General features: G+C 36.9%; 10 protein-coding genes across 10 annotated transcripts; 3 read left to right on the top strand and 7 right to left on the bottom strand.

The window, feature by feature from the left end:
* Positions 1 to 192: 192 nt before the first annotated feature.
* On the bottom strand, positions 193 to 2,502 carry EV154DRAFT_423651 (docking domain of Afi1 for Arf3 in vesicle trafficking-domain-containing protein; the record flags this gene model as incomplete). Its single annotated transcript, XM_051596145.1, has 7 exons — positions 193 to 390; positions 464 to 1,037; positions 1,110 to 1,414; positions 1,530 to 1,937; positions 2,004 to 2,064; positions 2,139 to 2,324; positions 2,396 to 2,502. 7 exons carry the CDS (start codon positions 2,500 to 2,502, stop codon positions 193 to 195), a joined length of 1,839 nt encoding a protein of 612 aa, XP_051455993.1.
* A 2,295-nt stretch (positions 2,503 to 4,797) lies between these two features.
* On the bottom strand, positions 4,798 to 5,645 carry EV154DRAFT_423633 (Derlin; the record flags this gene model as incomplete). Its single annotated transcript, XM_051596144.1, has 4 exons — positions 4,798 to 5,200; positions 5,270 to 5,343; positions 5,413 to 5,478; positions 5,556 to 5,645. 4 exons carry the CDS (start codon positions 5,643 to 5,645, stop codon positions 4,798 to 4,800), a joined length of 633 nt encoding a protein of 210 aa, XP_051455992.1.
* Positions 5,646 to 6,408: 763 nt separating this feature from the next.
* Positions 6,409 to 7,172, bottom strand: EV154DRAFT_483015 (uncharacterized protein; the record flags this gene model as incomplete). Its single annotated transcript, XM_051598547.1, has 4 exons — positions 6,409 to 6,607; positions 6,677 to 6,771; positions 6,845 to 7,053; positions 7,085 to 7,172. 4 exons carry the CDS (start codon positions 7,170 to 7,172, stop codon positions 6,409 to 6,411), a joined length of 591 nt encoding a protein of 196 aa, XP_051455991.1.
* A 633-nt stretch (positions 7,173 to 7,805) lies between these two features.
* EV154DRAFT_565266 (PITH domain-containing protein) lies at positions 7,806 to 9,059 on the top strand (the record flags this gene model as incomplete). Its single annotated transcript, XM_051605890.1, has 7 exons — positions 7,806 to 7,903; positions 7,973 to 8,098; positions 8,159 to 8,466; positions 8,540 to 8,581; positions 8,639 to 8,808; positions 8,877 to 8,941; positions 9,014 to 9,059. The coding sequence occupies 7 exons, from the start codon at positions 7,806 to 7,808 to the stop codon at positions 9,057 to 9,059; spliced, it is 855 nt and encodes a 284-aa protein (XP_051455990.1).
* A 50-nt stretch (positions 9,060 to 9,109) lies between these two features.
* Positions 9,110 to 10,053, bottom strand: EV154DRAFT_423598 (protoheme IX farnesyltransferase; the record flags this gene model as incomplete). Its single annotated transcript, XM_051596142.1, has 2 exons — positions 9,110 to 9,284; positions 9,362 to 10,053. The coding sequence occupies 2 exons, from the start codon at positions 10,051 to 10,053 to the stop codon at positions 9,110 to 9,112; spliced, it is 867 nt and encodes a 288-aa protein (XP_051455989.1).
* A 298-nt stretch (positions 10,054 to 10,351) lies between these two features.
* Positions 10,352 to 12,056, bottom strand: EV154DRAFT_467033 (kinase-like domain-containing protein). Its single transcript, XM_051597755.1, has 9 exons — positions 11,906 to 12,056; positions 11,836 to 11,846; positions 11,611 to 11,770; positions 11,401 to 11,550; positions 11,334 to 11,341; positions 11,138 to 11,269; positions 11,036 to 11,076; positions 10,838 to 10,986; positions 10,352 to 10,757 (listed from the first exon to the last, which is right to left on the bottom strand). The coding sequence occupies exons 1-9, from the start codon at positions 11,985 to 11,987 to the stop codon at positions 10,444 to 10,446; spliced, it is 1,047 nt and encodes a 348-aa protein (XP_051455988.1). The 5' UTR covers positions 11,988 to 12,056; the 3' UTR covers positions 10,352 to 10,443.
* A 335-nt stretch (positions 12,057 to 12,391) lies between these two features.
* Positions 12,392 to 16,262, top strand: EV154DRAFT_603911 (3-hydroxy-3-methylglutaryl coenzyme A reductase). The gene is made up of 3 exons (XM_051607375.1): positions 12,392 to 13,378; positions 13,434 to 13,639; positions 13,712 to 16,262. The coding sequence occupies exons 1-3, from the start codon at positions 12,563 to 12,565 to the stop codon at positions 16,116 to 16,118; spliced, it is 3,429 nt and encodes a 1,142-aa protein (XP_051455987.1). The 5' UTR covers positions 12,392 to 12,562; the 3' UTR covers positions 16,119 to 16,262.
* Positions 16,263 to 17,674: 1,412 nt separating this feature from the next.
* EV154DRAFT_565262 (uncharacterized protein) lies at positions 17,675 to 18,087 on the top strand (the record flags this gene model as incomplete). The annotated part of the gene is made up of 4 exons (XM_051605889.1): positions 17,675 to 17,693; positions 17,746 to 17,820; positions 17,886 to 17,958; positions 18,015 to 18,087. 4 exons carry the CDS (start codon positions 17,675 to 17,677, stop codon positions 18,085 to 18,087), a joined length of 240 nt encoding a protein of 79 aa, XP_051455986.1.
* A 625-nt stretch (positions 18,088 to 18,712) lies between these two features.
* Positions 18,713 to 19,410, bottom strand: EV154DRAFT_483009 (uncharacterized protein; the record flags this gene model as incomplete). Its single annotated transcript, XM_051598546.1, has 3 exons — positions 18,713 to 18,858; positions 18,918 to 18,986; positions 19,290 to 19,410. The coding sequence occupies 3 exons, from the start codon at positions 19,408 to 19,410 to the stop codon at positions 18,713 to 18,715; spliced, it is 336 nt and encodes a 111-aa protein (XP_051455985.1).
* Positions 19,411 to 20,218: 808 nt separating this feature from the next.
* Positions 20,219 to 20,982, bottom strand: EV154DRAFT_483008 (RNA polymerase II subunit A C-terminal domain phosphatase SSU72; the record flags this gene model as incomplete). The annotated part of the gene is made up of 4 exons (XM_051598545.1): positions 20,219 to 20,323; positions 20,385 to 20,503; positions 20,578 to 20,885; positions 20,915 to 20,982. The coding sequence occupies 4 exons, from the start codon at positions 20,980 to 20,982 to the stop codon at positions 20,219 to 20,221; spliced, it is 600 nt and encodes a 199-aa protein (XP_051455984.1).
* Positions 20,983 to 21,166: the final 184 nt, after the last annotated feature.

The raw sequence follows: 21,166 nt of genomic DNA, 5'->3' as shown, positions 1-21,166 counted from the left end.
CAATGCGTTGGAACCTTGATAAATCTTGTACAAACTTAATACCGATTGGACTACGTTCAAGACGACGAAACAACTCCACTGCTTGCTTTCGAATAACCGGATTGGAATGAAATAAACCTGCTCCAAGTGGTGATAAACCACCTTGATGTTGTGGTAAAAATGACAAGAACTATGCGTAAAAATAATTTTGTGTTACCTAAAAAGAAGACCATTGTATATCACTTTGCTTACCTCAATCATTTGTCGATGTGTAATAATATTGTTTAAAAAGGCTTCGTAAATTGATGATACTTCACGATCAGGTATATGTTTCAATCGCTTTAATTTGCTTATTTGGCGGTAAACATCGAGATTTTTGATGCATGAATTTTGGATCCAATGAACGATATCCTAAGTCAAAAAAAAAAAAAGTTTTTTTTTAGCATGCATACATCTTTTCCCTCCACTTTTTCTAACTGTGTACCATTTGATAATATTTATAAGATATTGTCTGTCTCCAACCTTCAATACGTTGAGCATTCGCGTTTAATTCTCTCTTCTTGGCTGTCTCATCTTGGAACACAGGTCCATATCCCAGTATATTTTCAGGTGAATTCCATCCAATCTTTGTCGTATGGTACACTTGCTCTTCATATATTGCTGCCAATCGAACAAATCGAAACACATAATCTTGGAACTTTGCTCGAATTGAGGTTTCACCATAGTGCGCTTGAATTGCTGACAGAACTTCCGTCATAAATTCTACATCACTGTCTCGCTTTTCTTCCATAGGTTGTTGAGGTGGTTGTCCATGCTGCTGCTGTTGTTTGTATTGATGTGATGACATACTAGCACTTCGACCCAAGGAAAGGGTTGTAAAAGCTGCAGCTGTGGCAACATCCTCGGTAGATATGGATGGCTTTCTTGAATTAATCACATAACTAGATTCAATGTCTTTGCTCACAGTAATTTTTCCTGTATCGATATTACATAATACATCCCACCAGCTTGTATGTTCCTCATAAGTAGGATTTGTAACACCTGCAATAAATCCCGGGCTGTGAAACAAAAAAATCATGTAAGTGGAAATTTGACTAATTAAAGAGGCCCTTATTTCGAAATTTTTTTACCATTTTAATAAATCATCCACACTGGTGAGATTGGTATAAGGAAATGCGCGTTCTGTAAATCCTTTTAAAACTGTACCGCACCCACTTCCAAGAGCACAGGCAGCCAAGACATAATTGGCCACCTCTCCAGAAGGATGTCCGTAGCCAAGAAAGACAATTCTCTTTTGGGTAAGTAATGCGTTCAAGAGTAACATGATTGGGTGTGTATAAAGACCGCTACTGTCTAGGTGAGGATGGTGAGGGTTTAACGAGCCTGGACTGTTCATATTTGGAGTAAAAGTATTAATCAGCTTGATAACCGAAAACTAGTATAGAAATAAATAATAATAATAAAAAAAGATCATATAAGAAAAAATGATAAGAAACACAAACACATCTATATACACACGCAATATTCTTTTAAGGAACATAGAAACTTACATCGCCTACTTCCTCAGAATTCACGGTCAATGGAATTTTGATGGGTAATTTGATACCTTCGTATTCGATTTTAGTCTCAAAAAAATGGCGATCTTTTGTCAGTGTGGGTATTTTGCCACGAACATGTCCTGATGCCAGGTCGATATAGGTGCCTCTTCTTAATCTACTAAACTCTGTGTCTTCCATGATATTAATGTCCTCTTCAATGGATGGATTGTCACCTGAATCGTCAATAAACATTTCTTCAAACATCGTTTTATTATCAGACGCTCTCAAAATCTGTCGTTCATGCCATGTAAATTTTGGCATACGTGATAAATCCATTGAATTCACAGCTTCGTACAAGGATTCCAAAATTTCCATACATGGATTCTCGAAATACTTTTCCATCGCTAGTAAAAGTACTGGCTATAACATTGTTTCTTTTATAGTTAGTGGACAATTGGTTTTAAACAAATTAAAGATAATTTTTACCTTGTAAATATGAAGATATTGATGTCGAGTACATATCGCCATGGCCTTCACTCGTGCACCTCTATACAAAAAAATACATATATACTTTAATTTTTTATCACCGAAAAAACAAAGCTAATTTATTCTCTATTGTACCTTCTGGCAGTGGCATCATGTTTAGTGCGTACCAAGTTTAGCACATAAAGCAAGGGCTTTTCCTCGGACTGAACCTGTTTAACAATATCTTGATCTGGATCGGGTGTCAATTGATTCAAACAGAAAATCGTCCAATCTTCAGCACGCAAATGAGCTCCATCAGGCAACATGAGCTCTGATAGTATACTGTAATAATATTTAAATTTCTATAAAAGTATACACGCCATGTATTTTTTTGTTTTGTTTTGTTTGCTTACTGCTCATCGGTGCCTGTCTCATTAGGATATTGGTATTTTAAGGAAGCTCCCTTATCAATGTCAAATTCTGCCAGCAGAATGTACTGCACATGCTTATTGTTAGTCATGATGATGAAGGTAGCTAATTTTTTTTTTTCTTTCAGTATTTTATAATGAAATTATTTGGTACAACGTACCTTATTTAAGTCTCCTCCTCTGCCCCCCTTCCCCCTTTTGGGGAATATAAGTATATTGACACTGAACACTGATATATTTACGTGACGTCGTGTACAAGGTTATTTTTTTTTCTTCTGTTCCTGACGTTACTATGTTATCCCTAAACTTCTCGTACATGATTTCTTAAGGGCAAAGATTAAAGTTGAATAAAGACGTCCATAATCAATTTAACCGAACGTATCACGATTTAGGGTATCGTATTTTCTTTTTGATCCACAAGGAAATGCCACTCATCAGTCAATATGTGGCCATGTTAAAAGATAAAAACACTTTGAAATCTTAAACGGCAATAAAGTCCTCAGCAATGCTAGAGATTCGTTGTTCGTATCAGTAGTGCTGTGATTCATTAAAGGGTTGAAGTTATAATTTTCATCCTAGGCCTTGGTGAGCCAGTGTCTGAAGACTATTTATAAAATCTTTTCACAAATAATTTGGTTGACTAAATGACAATTTTTACTACTGTTTCATTAGTGTTAGTTTGATCATTAAGCTACTGTTCTGTAGGGTCAATAACTACTGATTAACATTCGGTTCTCATTTAAAGTTGTGTCTTTTAAAGCCGGTATCGAAATCAATTATGTAATTCCAAAAGATACATGCTTTTAAGGATTTTTGAATGTGAGACTTATTATGAAGTATAGATATAACAGATAGTACTATTACCATATATGGTGGAAAGCCGATCAATCAATTAGCTTGATTCTTGAAAGAGAGAGAGAGATGCATTGTTATCAAAGCTATAACCCCCATCCCCTCTTTTTGTGCGTATTTTATTGTATCATTTCATGTAACCCCACCGCGAGCTGGCAGTTTGTGTTACATAGGCGGCATTTTGTACTCGCATGAGTGTATTGTCGAATTTCTTTAATACAACTTTTGACATAAAGTCAGCTCACTGAGTAAGAAACAAGGACATAGCTTTTTTTTTTTACATGCGTGGATGTAGTTATGCACAAAGTTAACTGTTACACATTGACCGTTAAGACGTTACGTTACGAGGAAAGAAACACGATAACAAAGAAAAATGTTAATAAATTTACATTGCTGCTCATTGGTTATCTAGAATTGGTTTAAATACATACTTCGGTTTGTTTAGTCCTGGGTGGCATAGTAAAAACGAGCCTTTTTCAAAGCGCAGCATAGATACCGAACCATTGTGAAGGTCAAAAATTTACAGAAGCGCAGCGAAGGCCAAGACTTTTACCGAAACGTTTGGTTTGGTTTGAAAAAGCCTTGTGCTGCCGCAGACCGGTTTTTATCAACGAAAAAAACTTAATATTTTATTAATTAGGCATATTCGTAAAAATAGACATACATCATAACAAGATTAAGCATACCTCTTTTCTTGACCTTGGTGCTGGATCAAATTGCCTTCAACATTTTGAAAACTATCAATACGTTCGATGTTTTTAACATTTTGAGCGAAATGTTTTTGTTCCCCAAAACGAGAAAAAAAAAATATTTGCTTGGGAACGGCTTAAAGCCTACAGCTATCACGAAAATCAAGATTATGTCATGTTTTTTTTATTATTATTACTATCTGATATATATTTTTTGTCTTTGTTTTTTACACATTCTTTTTATCTTCAATATCATTGGTATTATGTGATGCTGTATATGGGGGTGGTGATATATTGGATGTAAGTGTCTCTGCTACATGCGTCTTTTCCTCTGGCTGTGTTTTCCCTGCCATGGATGTACTTTCTTCTGTGGGATTAGTTACAGTATTCACTAGACGCGCTGTCAAAATAGGATCCACAGTAGTGTCTGCCTGTACATTCACCCAGCTGGAATTCTTCTCATCGGATAAATCCATATCATCCGTGTGATTTATCTTTTCTGACCGATATGTTTCTTCGATACGGTGCTTTTTCTCGTTAGGGTATGATTCCTCTGTAGGATGTGTTTCCTCGTTGGGATGTGTTTCCTCGTTAGGATGTGTTCCCTCGTTAGGATGTGTTCCCTCGTTAGAATGTGTTTCCTCGTTAGGATGTGTTTCTTCTGTGTGTTGTGTTTCTTCGGCATGTTGTGTATCTTCTAGCACAATATTCTCGGGTTCTGTGACTGTAGTATTTGGAATCTCAATAGAGTCGTCTCTAGGGCGATTACCTTCGACTAACCATCGACTAACAGACATACAAAAAGAAATGAATACAAGATTGCCCAAACATGAATCCTAAAATAACTTACATGAACCGAGGTGTGGCTAAATACTTCTTACCGTTGCTCATGGGTTCCCTTGGCCATACATCCTCAAAAAAGTAATAGATATGACCTACCAAAACTCCCAAGATGTCACCTACGGGTACCTGCCCACCTAAACATAAGGAGAATATCAAGAGCACCCAAGGAAGATAAGGTGCGGTGAAAACAAGCAGACCCAAGAAGTTCAATCTGACATATGGGTTTCGTCGAGCCCAGATATAAACCATAGTAAATGAGAGTGCAGATCCCATAAATGGTAAATATGCAAATGGCACGATGATGGATAAAATAATTAAGACACTGGCCGAGAATACCATAAGCCATACATAATCTGCGGGTTTATTTCTGAAAAATCCTTCTTCCATCATTCGGCTATATCGCGCTCTATATACATTTATCTCTTTTAGCTCATTTCTCTCCTACTTTTTTTTATCATTGTACACACACACTTACAAAAAAAATACATGAAAGCAAAAATCGATGGATAAGGGTCCGAAATAGAAAAAGTTGGTAATTAACCTCCACCACTATGACATGTATAAGTTGCACTGTTCTCGACCTCTCTCTTTCTATAAAACTATGTTCCTTCCATTTACCTGGAAATCATGAACGATGCTTTCATAATTGAGCCACAACTGTAAAGGATGCACAAACCCAAGTTGCTTTTTACATGGAAAAGAAAAGGGGCAATTAGATGAGCACTCTGGTATCAAGATTTTACTCTATTTTTATATATTACCACAGCTATACTTGTAACACATGCTGCAGATACATATATACGTGTTATAGGTGGGATTTCAGAGAACCAAGTCTCTAAGGGTGAAGGCATTATATTATTTTTGATAAAGAAAACAAAAACAAAATTAAAGCATTTATTGCAAACCCCCAGCTGTTGGCTCATCACTATTGGCGAGCAGCCATTTTACTTTAAACACCGACTAAGTCAAGATTTTTTTTTGTGTAGATACCAGTTGAAAAACTTTAATTTTCATGCTAGTTTACTTTTTTGGACAAAATGTAAGAAAATGAATTTTCGGACAAACATTGCTTTTTTTTACCTGTAATGATCTTAATCCTTAATTAAAAGGAAACCGTGTTTGATACGGCGATACGATAATGGGAAAATATTAGGCTTATTGTTTAGTTTTTTTTTTGGATTTAAAAGCCTCTGGTCTTCCTTCGTCTGACCAAATCGCCTTTGAGATAATTATCCTATTTCTGGTAGCATTCACATCCCTTTGCCACACCTTTTCACTCTTTTTGACAGCAAAGAACTCCACTATTCTTGAATCCGGGGGGTTTTAATCACCTTCAGGTCATCAAAATAACATTGACTGCATACTTTGGATGCTTTATATTCGGCGATCAATTCACCTGCAGCTTCACGTTTGTTATACTTTGAATTACTGTGTACCAAAATGCTCACCATAGCTTCAGCAGCTCGCTGTCTTCCTTGATATAGAAAGAATCTGTCTTTTGTTGTACCAACGCATTGTCAAACTGAAAAATAAAAATTTAACAATTGTTCTTTTTGTCTTGTCGATTTATTGATCTGAGTGTCGTTCGACAAAACGCACGCTCCTTTGGAAGTACTATAATGCAGTGGAAAGAAGTGATGCCAAACTGTTAAATACCTGTCCAATGGGAAATGTTTCGTAGAATTCAACTAGGATAGAACTATTTTTATCCATTTCAATAGTGGGTTTTGGGGAGAGATCAGCCTTTATTTCTGGTGTTGGTAATCGAAGTGATATTGCGGGTGCATATTCAAACGATCTTGCTGGAGGATGTCTATTATTATAACATACGATAATAAAAGCTCCTTCTGTAAACAGTACTATAAATACTGAATGACTCTACTCTCGAAATTTTTCAGCAACATGATTCGTATTTGAAGTTGCAATTTCTACACAAGCCGCCGTTAATAAATCTCTTGCGCCCTTTTGGAAGTGATTCTTTGTATATTGCAAATGGATATAAGGAACGAATTTTGTTCCAAACAGTCAAAAGTTGCTCATTAAAATGTACACTGCTTGTGGCCTTGCGCGAGCCTACTAATTGACATAACGAGTACCAGTAGTTTTGTTGGAATATAGAATTTGGAATACAGTCAATATTTTGAAGACGGTAGTAATTGTTGACAATCATAGCTCTAATCACAATCTGTCTTATGTATCTTGATGTGGCTATGACTTTGGTAGAGGAGGAGCCCACTTTAAACATGTTAAAATATAGCACTACAAACAGTAAATATTATCACAAAATTACCATCATTTGCAGAAGCTTCTCTGTAGAACAAGCACTTGAAATGATTTTTGTTCACATACCCTTCTTCATGGCAATCTATACAGATCATTTCTGTAATATATATATACGTTGAGTCTATGTTAGTCGTTTACTTGTGAAGCTCTACCTTTGAAACGATTGTCATCTTCTTTTGTATTTATTTTAGATAAAAACTCTCTTTTCTTCTTGATAATAAATTTTTTAATCATAGTGAAATTGAGAAGAGTAAAATAACATTTGACCACAATTTCGGTTTATGAGGCATCCAAAATCATATTTTACAGATAAAATAAACTGTTTTTTAGCCAATAGTGTTTACTTGTTTTGAATGCGGCATCTTATTATTGCTATTTTTCTGGATGATTAAAAATTGATTATGCATTTTCCTTTTTCTTCAATAAGATCACTGTATAGATATTATCGATAATGCTACCCTTCTAATTTATCCAGACGTTTAATCTTGTACACAACATTTAATACTGAAAGAAAAAACCGTTTTTTATGATAAGAGCTGTCTACTTTAGCCTCCAAGTAGAGATATTAAACAGATATAAGGGTACATTTTCATTCTTATTTTTTTGTGTAGTTAGTGTTCTAATTGCGGGATTTTAATTTATTTTTTTGTTGGGACGACTGAGTGTGGCGTGAACACGTACGCGTGCCCGTGCTGCGCTGCTAAATTTTGCCCTTCTTACTCAAACTAATGTCTGCTATTCAACACATTCAAAACGCCGGTGAATTCCAAAAGTTATTAACAAGCACGGATAAGCTTATTGTAGTAGACTTTTTTGCTACTTGGTGGTAAAAAAAAAAAAAGAAGGAAAACCCTTATCTCACAGCAACAGACAGTCTAAATATTTTATTTTCTAGTGGACCTTGCAAGATGATTACTCCCTTTTATGCCCAACTTTCTACCAAATATAGTCAAGTTGTATTTGCAAAGGTGGATGTGGATCAATTAAAGGAAGTAGCAGCCGCCTGTAAAGTGTCCTCTATGTACGTGTGTATATTTATTATTTATACATGATTAAGCCCAATTAACCTGATCGAATATAGGCCTACTTTCCAGTTCTACAAGAATGGAAGCAGAGTAGCTGAAATGAAGGGAGCTAATCCTCAACAACTTGAACAATATGTCAAGCAGCATTCCGAAGATGCCGGAGCTTCTGGTTCCTCTTCTTCCGCCAAGAAGAGCTGTGGGGTTCCTGGCTATGTTGATTTAACCGAATATATTACACCCAAGCAAATGGATGCTTTGAACCAAAATGAAGAACACAACGTCAAGAACATTTTCAAGGACGATGATACATATTTGGAAAGTGATACTGATGAGCAATTGATCATCAGTGTTCCTTTCAACCAACGTAAGTTGCACACACAGCAATGCTATTTGTCTTAGACAAAAAAAAAAGGGGGCTAACAGGAATCTTTCAATAGCTGTCAAGCTTCATTCATTAAAGTTCAAGGTGCCCAATCCTGGTAAGGAAGGAAAGAAACAAGTAAGAAATGATGATTAACACAACATTATTTTTTTAGCACAAGCTCCCAAGACAATCAAGATTTATGCAAACAGACAAGTTTTAGGCTTTGATGATGTTGATTCCGTAAAGGAGACACAGACTATTGAATTAACACCCGAGAATTTCAAGGAAAATGGCATTGTTAATTTGAGATTTGTCAAGTATCAAAACATTACTCATATCATGGTAAAGTCTCCCATATATCATTCTATGTATGGTTGTATCTTAACATTTTTTTTTTTTTTTTGCTCTAGTTATTTATTGCGGATAATCAAGAGGATGAGGAAACCACAAAGATCCAACAACTCGTCTTTATTGGGTAAGCTAATTTTATTTTTTATTTTTTTATTGAGCGTATAACTAAAGAAGCAATAATGTACTGTCCGATTAGTGTCCCTGTTGAAGCTACCAACATGAACGATTTAAACAAGGAATAATGGTTTTTTTTTTGTTATGGAAAAAAAAATATATATGTTTTTTTTTCTTTCTAGTTTTCTTCAATCACCCATTCGATAAGTTCGTCCATTTCTTCATCCTTTTCAGTTCGAACGTGGTTCGAATGTCCAGGCAAATTCCATTTTTTATGAACCATGAGTAACGCAAGTAAGACTGGTAAATGGATAACACTTCCAAAGAATAATTGTTTACCCGTCTTTTCATTACTTTATATGGAAGTGTGTGGGAGTTGGGGGGTTAGAGAGATGAGAGTGATACAGATAGATTTTACAGAGATCTTTACCTGCTTCGCCAAAATCGATAAGCACCAAAGGCCATAGCGGCATTAATGATGGTAGAATCAGCAGCAAACCACCAAGAGGTCAAACCCAAATAAGGCACAGCAGCACACAGTGGGAACATGGCTAAACTATAACGTAATGAGACACGCGCATTTAATTTGGGGTCAGTGACAGCCATCATACGATAACCGGCTTTTGAGTAATCGGCGCGTAAATTCCATGCCAAAGCATTGAAATGAGGGAACTGCCAAGCATAAAGCAGGCCACCCAATACCCAAGCACCTGGATCTGCCAATGTGCCAGTGACAGCAGTGTAACCCATCATGGGAGGAATAGCACCCACCACCGCACCAGCCCATGTGTTGGCAATGGAAGTACGTTTCATGGGTGTATAGATACAGGTATATAAGATTATATTGGCTGCCCCCAAAGCAGCAGTAATGGGATTGACACAGGCACCTAAAAGAGCCACTCCAGCAATACCTGTAGCTGAACCAAAGGTGAATGCATGGGCTTGCGATAAAGCTCTTCTTCCTAACACTCGGTTGCGAGTACGCAACATTTGTGCATCGTAAGGCGTTTCGATCCATTGATTAATGGCGTTGGCAGAACCGATACAGAGACCTGTACCAACTGTGGTAGCAATAAGTGTCAGGACGCTACTTTCGCCAGGGGCAATAGCATAGCCTGCCATGGTGGTCAATGCAACTAGACCAGCTAGTTTAGACTTGATGAGTTCTTTATAAAGCGAAGGTAATGTGGACACTTTGGGTTTTGGGTCAATGACTTTGTATTTGGTGACACGGTCCTGTGGTTGTTGTTGGTGGTGTTGGTGGTGTCGTTGTTGTAAGGAAGGATATGAACTGATTCTGGCGATAGACATTTGTGTCTTTAAAAAGTGTGCATGCTTCATATTTGAATGTGAAGCTTGTTTTGAAAGTACATTAAATGAACGCAACATTTTAACAGTAGTGTAGGGAAGAAGAAAATAATAAAAACAGGAAAAAAAAAATATTTTATTATTTCGACAGTAACCCCGCAGGGTTGCGGTTATTGCAAAAAAGGGAAAAGAAAAGTGTATGGTTTATGCATCGTTTTGCAAAACTTGATCGATGCCTTCATTGACAGGCTTGATTTGATCTTCTGAAGTGGTGGTATTGGTAGAGCTGTTCTTGGAAAGACTGTGTCCGAAGTGGTTGGAAAGGGTAACCAAGTTGATGGCCTTCTTGAATGTACGACGTGCGTTGAAGTTGGTACGCAAATTGGGTAATAAATCACCTCCTTCTTCAGAGGATTGGGTTTCGGGAATAGTGGTTAACCATTCATGCTCAAGGGCTTGGTGTGCAGTAATACGCTCATTCACATCAATCGTCAAACAACGGTTAATAAAGTCCTTGGCTATTATTCACAAGTTAAAAAAACAGCGTTAGTCCCTGACCAACCAACTCTTAACACACACTCCCCACTTTCACACTTACAGGCTTGGCTCATGTTCTCCCAACAGGGATCATCAAAGTTATAATCAGCATTCATAATGGCATTCATTTCCTCAATATTGTTGGAACCTTCAAATGGGGTGTAGCCAGACAACAAGAAGTAGGTGATGACACCGATAGCCCAAATATCACTATTTTTCAAGTTAGAGCCAAGGATTATACTAAAAGAATACGACTTACACAGGTTTTCCGTGACCCGACTTTCTAAAGATCTCGGGAGCCTAATCATAAAACGATGTGTGAGTGTATATTCATGTAGAATTTTTATTTTATTTTTATTACCATATAGCCGGGGGTACCACATGTTGTTTTCAAGGTGTGGAACTTGTCGGTATCAATGATACGTGATAAACCAAAATCAGCAATCAATAAATCAGAATCTTCTTCGCGTTCACGGAATAACAAGTTTTCAGGCTAATGAAGAAAAAAAAGAGCATGAATATTACATACGGTTTGTTAACAATAGATGAATATGTACCTTTAAATCTATAAATAAATAAGCGGGTTAAGACAAGAGATACAAACAGAATGAAGAAAGAACTTACCACGATGGACAATGCCATTTTCATGAAGATAAGCGACAGCACTCATGATGGTTTTAATGATATGAGCAGCATCCTTTTCGAAATAGCTACCCTTTTCACAAATACGATCGAATAATTCACCACCTGATGCCAAGTCTGTCACAAGATACACTAAGAATAATAAGAAGTGTGTTAGAATAGCTTAGTAAAGAGATTTGCAGTTTGACATACAGTTGTTTAATGTCTCAAAGTAGTCGACTAGACTCAAGATATTCTTGTTTCCTTGTGAAATACGTTTCAAAATATTAATTTCATTACGAATCATGTGTTCGCGACCTTCCATCAACTTTTTATTAATGATTTTACAGGCATAATATTTTCCAGTTTCAATCTAAGAATGAAAAAAAAAAAAAAAGGTTAACCCAAATAAAATAAATATAAAGCAAACGACTTTACATGCATAGCCTCTAAATAATAATAAAGGGTTAAACTCTTGCATATAGTTTCTATATTAGTTACTCCTTACCTTTGACAGTTGCATAGGTACCGTTACCAAGGACTCTACCGGTCTTGTATTTACAAGGTACAGTGACAGGAGCGCGAGACATTTTTTTATGTGTAGGAAATAAGTGAGAGAGAGAGAGAGAAATAAAAAAAAAAAAAAGAAAAAAATAAAAAAAAACAAAAGCTTAGGCCGAGCCACTTCAACTGTGTCACCTCTTTCTCACTCTCTCACTGTTTAGCTTACACACTAAATAATTTGATGAGCAAAGCTTTTTTGTGTAATGCGATGTTGTCATTAAAAAAAAAAAAGTGACGGGACTTTAAATACAAGTTTCATTTGTTTTCATTATAAACAAAAGAAACATGTTTGTCATAGGGATAAGGGGTGGTTATTATGGAGGTAGAAGTTGTTAGGAGGATTCGCACACACAGACCACAATAGATCACAAAGGGAAAAAACGTGTAAAATTACAGCCATATATAATGATATAAAAAAAAAAGATCTGTTAATTGCTCCGCTCGGTTTTTTTGTGACCTCCCCCTTGGCACAGTTTTGTTTCTCCATCCATACCCCGCTTTCGACCTCCCAAAAAAAGAAGAGGACAATTTTTCTTTTTAAATAACTTTCTCTCTCTCTCTCTTCTTCTCTTTAATTTTTATAGCTGAAAAAAAAAGAAAGATGGCTTCAATGTTACCCAAGCATTCTGGCACCAGTGCTTTTCGATCGATATCGACTACATTTGGTAAAGGAATTCATAGGGCAGCCAAATTATCTTCTCGTAATCCTATCGAGATGATTGCTGGTATTCTTATCTTATCCTCCTTCAGTTACTTTTACCTGTTCAACTTGGCACGTACTTCGGATATATTCTCAGGTACTGTCACTCGTCTTTATCCAACCTTAGTCTATGCCACTGCAGACTCTGATTTTGAACCATTGACACGTCATGACTACACATTCAACAACCAACTCGCACCTGAAGCAATCAAGATTCAGTTAAAGCAAATTACCGTCACCGATGGCGAAAACAATATGATTGACAGATCCACTTTGGCCTCTATCTTGGAGTTCCAAAACTCTATTCAACACGGTTTATTAGATGATCATTTAGGTTCATTAGGTTACAATTCTCTTTGTTACAAGGATGAAAGAGGTGAATGCTTCTCTTCAAGTATTTCTTCTATTTTCAACTTGGACTCTTTATCCACACAAGATTTACGACAAGCCATTCAATCTGTACCAGAGTTATCTCAAGTCGTATTCGGTGAATTGGATTTAAATGCTTCCACCGCTTCATCCGTCTTATTATCTTTTGCCTTCAACGCTTCCACCACCTACCGACAAGAATTATCTCATTTATGGGAACAAAAGGTCTCTACCTTCAACTCTGGAAACTTGCTCTCTCTTTCCAACAATGGCAAAGGTGAAGATGCTTTCACATGGATTTTCATCATTACCAGAAACATCATTATCCGTATCAAGGAGTTAATTGAGGTATTTCATTGTTACCCCATCAATATTGTGTTACTTACCTATTTATTTATTTTAGATGGCCGATAATATCGATATTATTGTCATTCTGGGTGGCTATGTTATGATGTTGACAACATTTGTCTCTCTTTATATGAACATGCGTTCCATGGGTTCTCGTTATACTTTGGCTACTGCTGTCATGGTCAATGGCTTTTTCTCATTCATGCTTGCTTTATTAACCGTGCACGCATTGGGTGTTGATGTCTATCCTGTTGTACTAGCGTAAGTTTTCTTTTTTTTTTTCTTTCCCTCCTTTTCTACGTATACAGAAACCCTAATTATTATTACTATTAGTGAAGCTATTCCGTTTTTGGCAGTAACCATTGGATTTGAACGTCATTTCAAACTCACAAAGCGAGTCTTTGAATACAGCAAAGAAACACCTTTAACTAAGCAAGAAATCCGAAAGACAATTGTTCGAGCTGTCGATTCTGTCGCTTTACCTATTGCCAGAGATTGTATCATGGAAATCACCGTCCTTGCTTTAGGCGCTAAATCGGGTGTATCTGGTTTGCGTGAATTCTGTTTACTTAGTGCCATTTTATTAGCCTATGATTTCATCATCATGTTCACTTGGTATATTGCCGTTTTAGCCTTGAAGCTTGAGTTATTAAGAATCCGTGAAATCAACGGTACCACCGCTGCTAAAGGCACCTCCTCTTCCTCTTCCTCATCATCCGCATCCGCACAAACAACAGGTACGGGTTATATTCGCAACACTGTCGTTAAGGCCTTCAGTGATACCACCACATCCAACCATGACAATATCAAACATGACGAACCCATGATCGGTCGAGTCAAGTTATTGATGATTGTCGGCTTTGTCGCTATGCAATTATTCAAGGTCTGTACCACCTTTGGGGGTTCTTCGGGTCCTCAGGTTAGCATCGTTGAACCTGCCGTAAACAATGTGCTTCAAAAGCTTCTTTTACAACATCGTGCATCCAATGTCGCTCATCTCCCACTCTTGGTCGAAGTCTTCCCTCCTCTGCCTTTCCACATTGCTTCCTCTGCTGACAAGAGCTTTGTACCTGATAGTATTCGTATCCCCTTGGATTACTTGTTTGAAACATACTCTGTCTATATTCAACATCCTGTCATTTCCAAGTGGATCTCCTTGGCGCTCTTTGTTTCCTTGTTCCTCAATACTTATTTATTCAAGGTGGCTAAACAACCTGCCAAGGTTGTCATGACACCTGCTGTTGCTGCTGCTGCTGCTACCGTCACTACTGCACCTGTTGCTGTTCCTGCCCCTGCTCCCGCTCCTGTAGCCGTCTCTCCTCCTGCTGCTGTAAAGCATGTCGTTGTTCATGAAAAGAAGCGTCATCACCATCATCAACATCAACAACAACATGTGGGCGCTATGCGTACTTTAGAAGAATGTGTGAGTTTAACCGGTACACCCGATTTATTATCTGACGAAGAAGTGATTTTACTTGTACAAAAGGGCAAAATGGCATCATATGCTTTAGAAAAGGTATTGGGTGATTTAGAAAGAGCCGTCAGTATTCGACGTGCATTGATCTCTCGTGCTTCCATGACCCAAAGTTTAGAAGGCAGTTTATTACCTCATGTGAATTATCATTATGATAAGGTCATGGGTGCTTGTTGTGAAAATGTCATTGGGTATATGCCTATTCCCGTTGGTGTAGCCGGTCCTATGAATATCGACGGTGATATGATCCATATTCCTATGGCTACTACAGAAGGTTGTTTGATTGCTTCTGCTGCTAGAGGTTGTAAAGCCATCAATATGGGAGGTGGTGCTACTACGATTATTACGGCAGATGGTATGACGCGTGGTCCATGTGTAGAGTTCCCTTCCATTGTAGGAGCTGCTGCTTGTAAAAGATTTATCGAAGAAGATGGACTTGAGATTATCACAAATGCGTTTAACTCGACTTCTCGTTTTGCTCGTCTTCGAAAGATGAAGGTTGCAATGGCTGGTAAACTCGTGTTCATTAGATTCTCAACAACCACGGGTGATGCTATGGGTATGAACATGATTTCAAAGGGTTGCGAAAAGGCACTTTCGATCTTGTCTCAACATTTCCCTGATATGCAGATTATTTCGCTCTCTGGCAATTATTGTACCGATAAGAAGCCTGCTGCTATTAACTGGATCGAAGGCCGTGGTAAATCTGTGGTGACAGAAGCCGTCATTCCTGGTGCTGTCGTCGAAAAGGTGCTCAAGACAACCGTGGATGCCTTGGTGGAATTGAACATTTCCAAGAATTTGATTGGTTCAGCTATGGCTGGTTCTGTAGGTGGATTCAATGCACATGCGGCCAATATTTTGACAGCGGTGTATTTGGCAACGGGACAAGATCCTGCACAAAACGTGGAAAGCTCAAACTGTATCACCTTGATGAAGGCGATTAATGATGGACAGGATTTACATATCTCGTGTAGCATGCCTAGTATCGAGGTCGGCACCATTGGTGGCGGCACAATTCTGCCTCCTCAACAGTCCATGTTGGATATGCTTGGTGTGCGTGGACCTCATCCTACCGAGCCTGGAAAGAACGCTCAAAGATTAGCAAGAATCATTTGTGCGTCAGTCATGGCTGGTGAATTATCACTTTGTGCTGCATTGGCTGCTGGTCATTTAGTCAAGGCTCATATGGCTCATAATCGTGTTGCCCCCGCTGCTCCTGCCACTGTGTCTGAACCTATTCCTGGAACTTGTATCAAATCCTAATTTCTCTCTCTCTCTCTCTCTCTCTCTTTAAAACTCCCCCCTATATTCCCTCTTGCCTCTCTTTTCTTTTTGTTGTTTACTATTTATACTTCACTAATAGAATCCTTTCTCTAAACATCTTAAATAAAACATATTTACACATGCAAAACCAATCGTTTTTTTTTAAGGTGGATAAATATTTACCAATTCATGTAACACCAATGTATCTTTGTCCTTGATGAAAGAGGTGCAAAATTCGGATACTCCCCGTCTTTTTTCGATATTCGTGGTCATACATAAATATCTCGTGTGTACAACGCATGTCAAAAAGAGAGAACGTCTTTACGAGATTTGTGATGACTAAATTTATCACAACCTGAGATTTTCAATCCTCAATGACCAAAACAATTAAGTGGCTACTACTAAAACACTTTTCATTTTGCATTACTATTTCTGGATTTAATCTAATAAAAAAAAGGCCGTAATGGCAAAACGTTTGATATAACTTCTTTACGAGGGGAGCACAAAAGGTAGACATCGGGTATACTATATAAACATTGCGGCTGGGTAAACTTTGTAAAATTTTAGATCAGTTACATTTGAGAAGAAGTATCAGCTAAAGAAAGAAAGTGGAACACTTGAGAGCCCAAGAAAAAAAAACTTTTTAAACAAGGGCACTACTGCTTATCAGATTGTTAAATGTAGAATCTGTTAGATATGGACGCACAGGATAAAAACGAGATAAAAGGGGCTTTCAATGTTATGGATAACTGTATAATATGCCATCTCACTGTTGTTAACGTAATGGTCTGATACAAACCATTATTCAGGCTACCTTACTCTTCTCTTTTAAATCCCATCAAAGAGTCCTGGCCAAAAATTAAAAGTGACATTAAAAGAAGCTCTTTGAAAAAGACTATGAGCTGACACCCCGTTATCACTGAAACATGCAGTACGGTTACTACAGATAGCTGTTAGCATTGTGTAGATCTATGCTGCATTTTATTGGGAGACTTGCATTCAGAAAAAAAAGGGGGGCTTAAAGTAGCTAATGTCATGTTCCTGACCTGAATAAGAGTTGTATGTCCATTTTTCAATCTCAGATTTCCGTGCCTATTTTATCAGCCCTAAGCTCTTGTTACCTTTTCTCACTCATGGATTCATGCTCTCATGTTATAAAAAACAGAAAATGATATATGATAACGTCTATTTTTGCAAAGACATGATTTATTTTTTCGGCTAAACATCACATCACTGATAACGACAAGTACATGATAAATCATATCGTATCTTTTCTTTTTATTAACGAGTACTACGTTATGCTTCGCTAATAGTTCCGTACGCAATTTTGACACACTAGTGGCCCTTTAAAATATTGCAAACATAATCTGGGATGAGTAATGTTGTTTTCTAAAAACCTGATAAAAGCTGGTTTAGTCTTATTTTTTTTAGTTGATCAATTTTCCGTGGGATTCTGATATAATCATTTTTTTTTCAATCGACTCCATATTTAAACAAGACTTTCGAATTTTTGTTGTCTTCCTTTTTTTTTCCTTTAACTTTTTAAAATTATAACAATGGGAAACGCTGTCTTTGGTAAGTTCTAGATTTTTCAAGTTTAATGGTCTTAGATATTCATGTCTTTTAGCAGTGACCACTCCTTGGCTTATGGGTGGTATCACCTCCTATCCCAGACGAGACTTTCGTGTCTGTCTGGAGTATGGTAAGTGTATCATTTATCATTTTTATTATTGTTTATTAACAACGCCGTCTTTTTTTATTTTGAAGGGCTTCTTTTTGTTGACGTTTCCTTATGTTGGCCTGCTCCTTTCCTCCTTCGTGGAGGAAATTTAAAATATGGGTAAGGAATCCTCAAGTAAGTTTGTGTCTGTATTCAATATTAATGTCTTTTATTAGAGCAAATCGACGATACGCCACGTCAAACCAGGAGGAACCGGCGCTTCTTGGTAATCCGTTTGGATTACTGTAAGTATATTATTCATCATTTTTATAACTGTGTATTAACAGCGCATCTTTTTTAGTGTTGCGCCGGTTCTTCCTGACGGGGGGGACTCCTGCTTTCTGCATTCATGGAGGAAAATTGGCAGGAGTTCCTCCGGGTCGGCTACTTCGACATGGAAGTAGTCGGCCGTCGCTGGGAGTTTCTGGCTCCACCAGCCGTGGACATGGGCCTGGGGTATGACCCTTTTCATCTCTTGGTAGACCGGATGAAGGTAAGTAAAGAACATCTAAAGATATCAATCATAATTACTAAATGCTTTTTTATCGTAGTAGTCTCCCATCCCTTCTTCTGCCTATGGCTCTGGCTCCTCCTCTGTATTTGTCTGCTCTTTCTCCCCGGTTTATTATTCGCCTCTCACTCCTTTAAAATAAATCGTTTCTTTTTCCCTAAATTAAATATCTCTTCTAGTTATTATTGTTTAAATTGATAATATGGCCAAGCTTTTTATCAGAGTAAAAATAATAGCGTATTTTATGATATAACCAAATAGATAAATTAATATAGATTGTAGTTGTAGATCTTTTTTCTTTTTCAATTGGACACCCACTATTTGATAGTTTTTTTCTGTGTGAGCATCGCAATACTATCAGATTTAACACGGCATAAACTTGTCTTTTAGTAGAGTGTAGATACTAAACATGATAAACGTAAGAATAACCATAAGCGACTCAGTTTTATTGGCATCAACCATTATTCCTGTGGGTATTACAACATTTCCCTCACTCTTGTTTTTAAATCCTGGTAACATTGATAAATTCATTTGTAATCAAATTATATAGACATCTTATAATTTTTACCTGCTGGACATAATTTTACAAAAGAGACATATATATCAGTAGTTGCTTCAGTGTGAACTTTTCCAATTTCTTTAAAACAAAATTATGCATCACAAGGCTAAAAATATGCGGGTGTTTAGACATGTAAAAACTTTTTTATTAGTTCTGTTCCATAGATAATGAACACTAACCTTTTATTAGCAATGATAAACCATTTTTTTTAAAAAAAAAAAAAAAAAAAAAAAAAAAAAACGGAATTTTTTACCTCTTTGTGTACCGTTGTTGATCCTTTTATACAAAAGTTACAATCAGCTTCATAGTATCTATAATTTGGCTTTTATACATCCCTTGTAACCTTCCTCATTGCATTCTCTATATCCACTCAAATCATACCACCCTTCCACTTCCTAAGGCATAAACTAAGGCTCGAAATACCATTTTCACTCTTCCTAAAGCATACCATACCATCCTTCCACTCCCTAGTACATAAACTACTTCTTGTATTCTTTGTCATAATATTTTCTGCCTGATTCTTTTCCAACTTATTCCACGTTTTATGTTTTACTTTGATATGGAAGATCAGCAAAGAAGCATTTCGTTTACTATAAAGATACCTTTTAAACGATAAGATCTATAGACCCTGATTTATAATTTAGCCTCGAACTAGTTCAAATTATATATTCAGTTATATCCTTTAATCGTCCTGATGCTTAAATAATAAACATGCCTAAGCCAGAAGGTTAATTCGTATCTGCAGACAAGGTCAGAAAAAGAGTATGCAAGACATCGAAAGGTATCACTTGTTCAATTCAGACATGACAATTGAATAAGTGCGTAGAAGATAAGTAATCTACTTATCGATAGGATGCAATTGGCTTGATCTATTTGGCAAGGGTACTATTGGGTAGACAGAACATTATTGCTTAAGTATGTGGTTTTAACTAGGCCTATCGGGATCGGTTTTACGTAATTTGTATATAAAAAGCTCTAACAAACTTTTATAATAATATTTGCTCTATTAGATACTTGTTACTTGCAGGGAATGATTTACTGTTAAAGTGCCGTAAAAGAAATTATCATGATATACGAGGTTTGTGGGAAAATATCGATATCATCTAACGGAAGAAAAACTTTTCCATGGTAGGTGTGTTTAATCATTTGAATCCAAAATAGAGAATTGAAGCTTATCCCTGTTTGTAAACTCAAGATTTCTTTGTCGCTAGTATTTTGATTTGTTTTACATGTAATCATTGGCTGTACCTAGTGCACGTGAAAGTAAAGCAAACGTGGCATTGGCTTTATTGTGAGTGCGATTATTCTTTTTAAAAGTATGCTACAGTGTGAAGAATTGGGAATCCTGGATTACGCAATGTGAATTCTTCGATAATACCATCCATATCAGCATCAATATCGTTGGAAGATTCAATCTATGAATGAATGAATAAAGATACTGGATATACTGCGAAAAAAAAAAAGTCAAGTTTTTACCATTTGTGCTAATTGCAGAATTGCTCTTCCTCCTAATAAAGCGTCTTCATGATTATCCTTAATTTCTACGTTGATGACATGTGTGCTTTCGTTTAAGTTTTGACCTCTATTAGACAAATCTGCACTTCATGTCAGAATATAACAGTGATGCGTGTACTTTTTTTTTTTTTTAGAATAAAAAAAAAGAGGTTACCTTCTACAACAGAATCAAAGCATCGTTCTTCACAAGTGATAATGACATCAAATAATTCACGAGACTCGTGCCAACGTTGTGGTGCTTCTTTTGTCTTTCGATTACGGTCCAACATGGATAATAAACCGTTTTGTGTGTATAATTGTTGATCCTGACTCTTGAGCTCTTGATATACTTTCTCGTATGGTGTGCCGAAAGGGTAGATATTGGGTTTGTCGATCGAAGGTCCTGGTAAACGAACCATGCTACCCGTACCATAAGACTTAACATTGAATCCCTTTTTACTGGTTTTAATGTTAGTTCGAAAACTGGATTGAGTTGTAGCTTTTCTTATTACTTTAACACATGATGTGCTTCCATGGATCGGTTTTGATTACTAGCACAAATCACTGCATATTTTGCCATGTTCAAGATCTTGTGAAAGGAGAAAGGAGAACCAAAAAAAAAAAAAGATAGCGAGATTCAAATACAGAAATTATGCTTCACACGTGACCGTAAAAGTAGGGTCAGTTACATAGGATTTCTATCAAAAAGGTTTTTAATTGCGGTTGGCATCCTGTTACTCAAGTCTCCAACCAACCAACTATCA

The sequence above is a fragment of the Mucor mucedo genome, assembly GCF_025094135.1.
Source record: "Mucor mucedo strain NRRL 3635 chromosome Unknown EV154scaffold_68, whole genome shotgun sequence".
Classification (NCBI taxonomy): domain Eukaryota; kingdom Fungi; phylum Mucoromycota; class Mucoromycetes; order Mucorales; family Mucoraceae; genus Mucor; species Mucor mucedo.
Note: the sequence above shows the minus strand (reverse complement) of the source record. Positions and strands in the feature narration are given on the sequence as shown.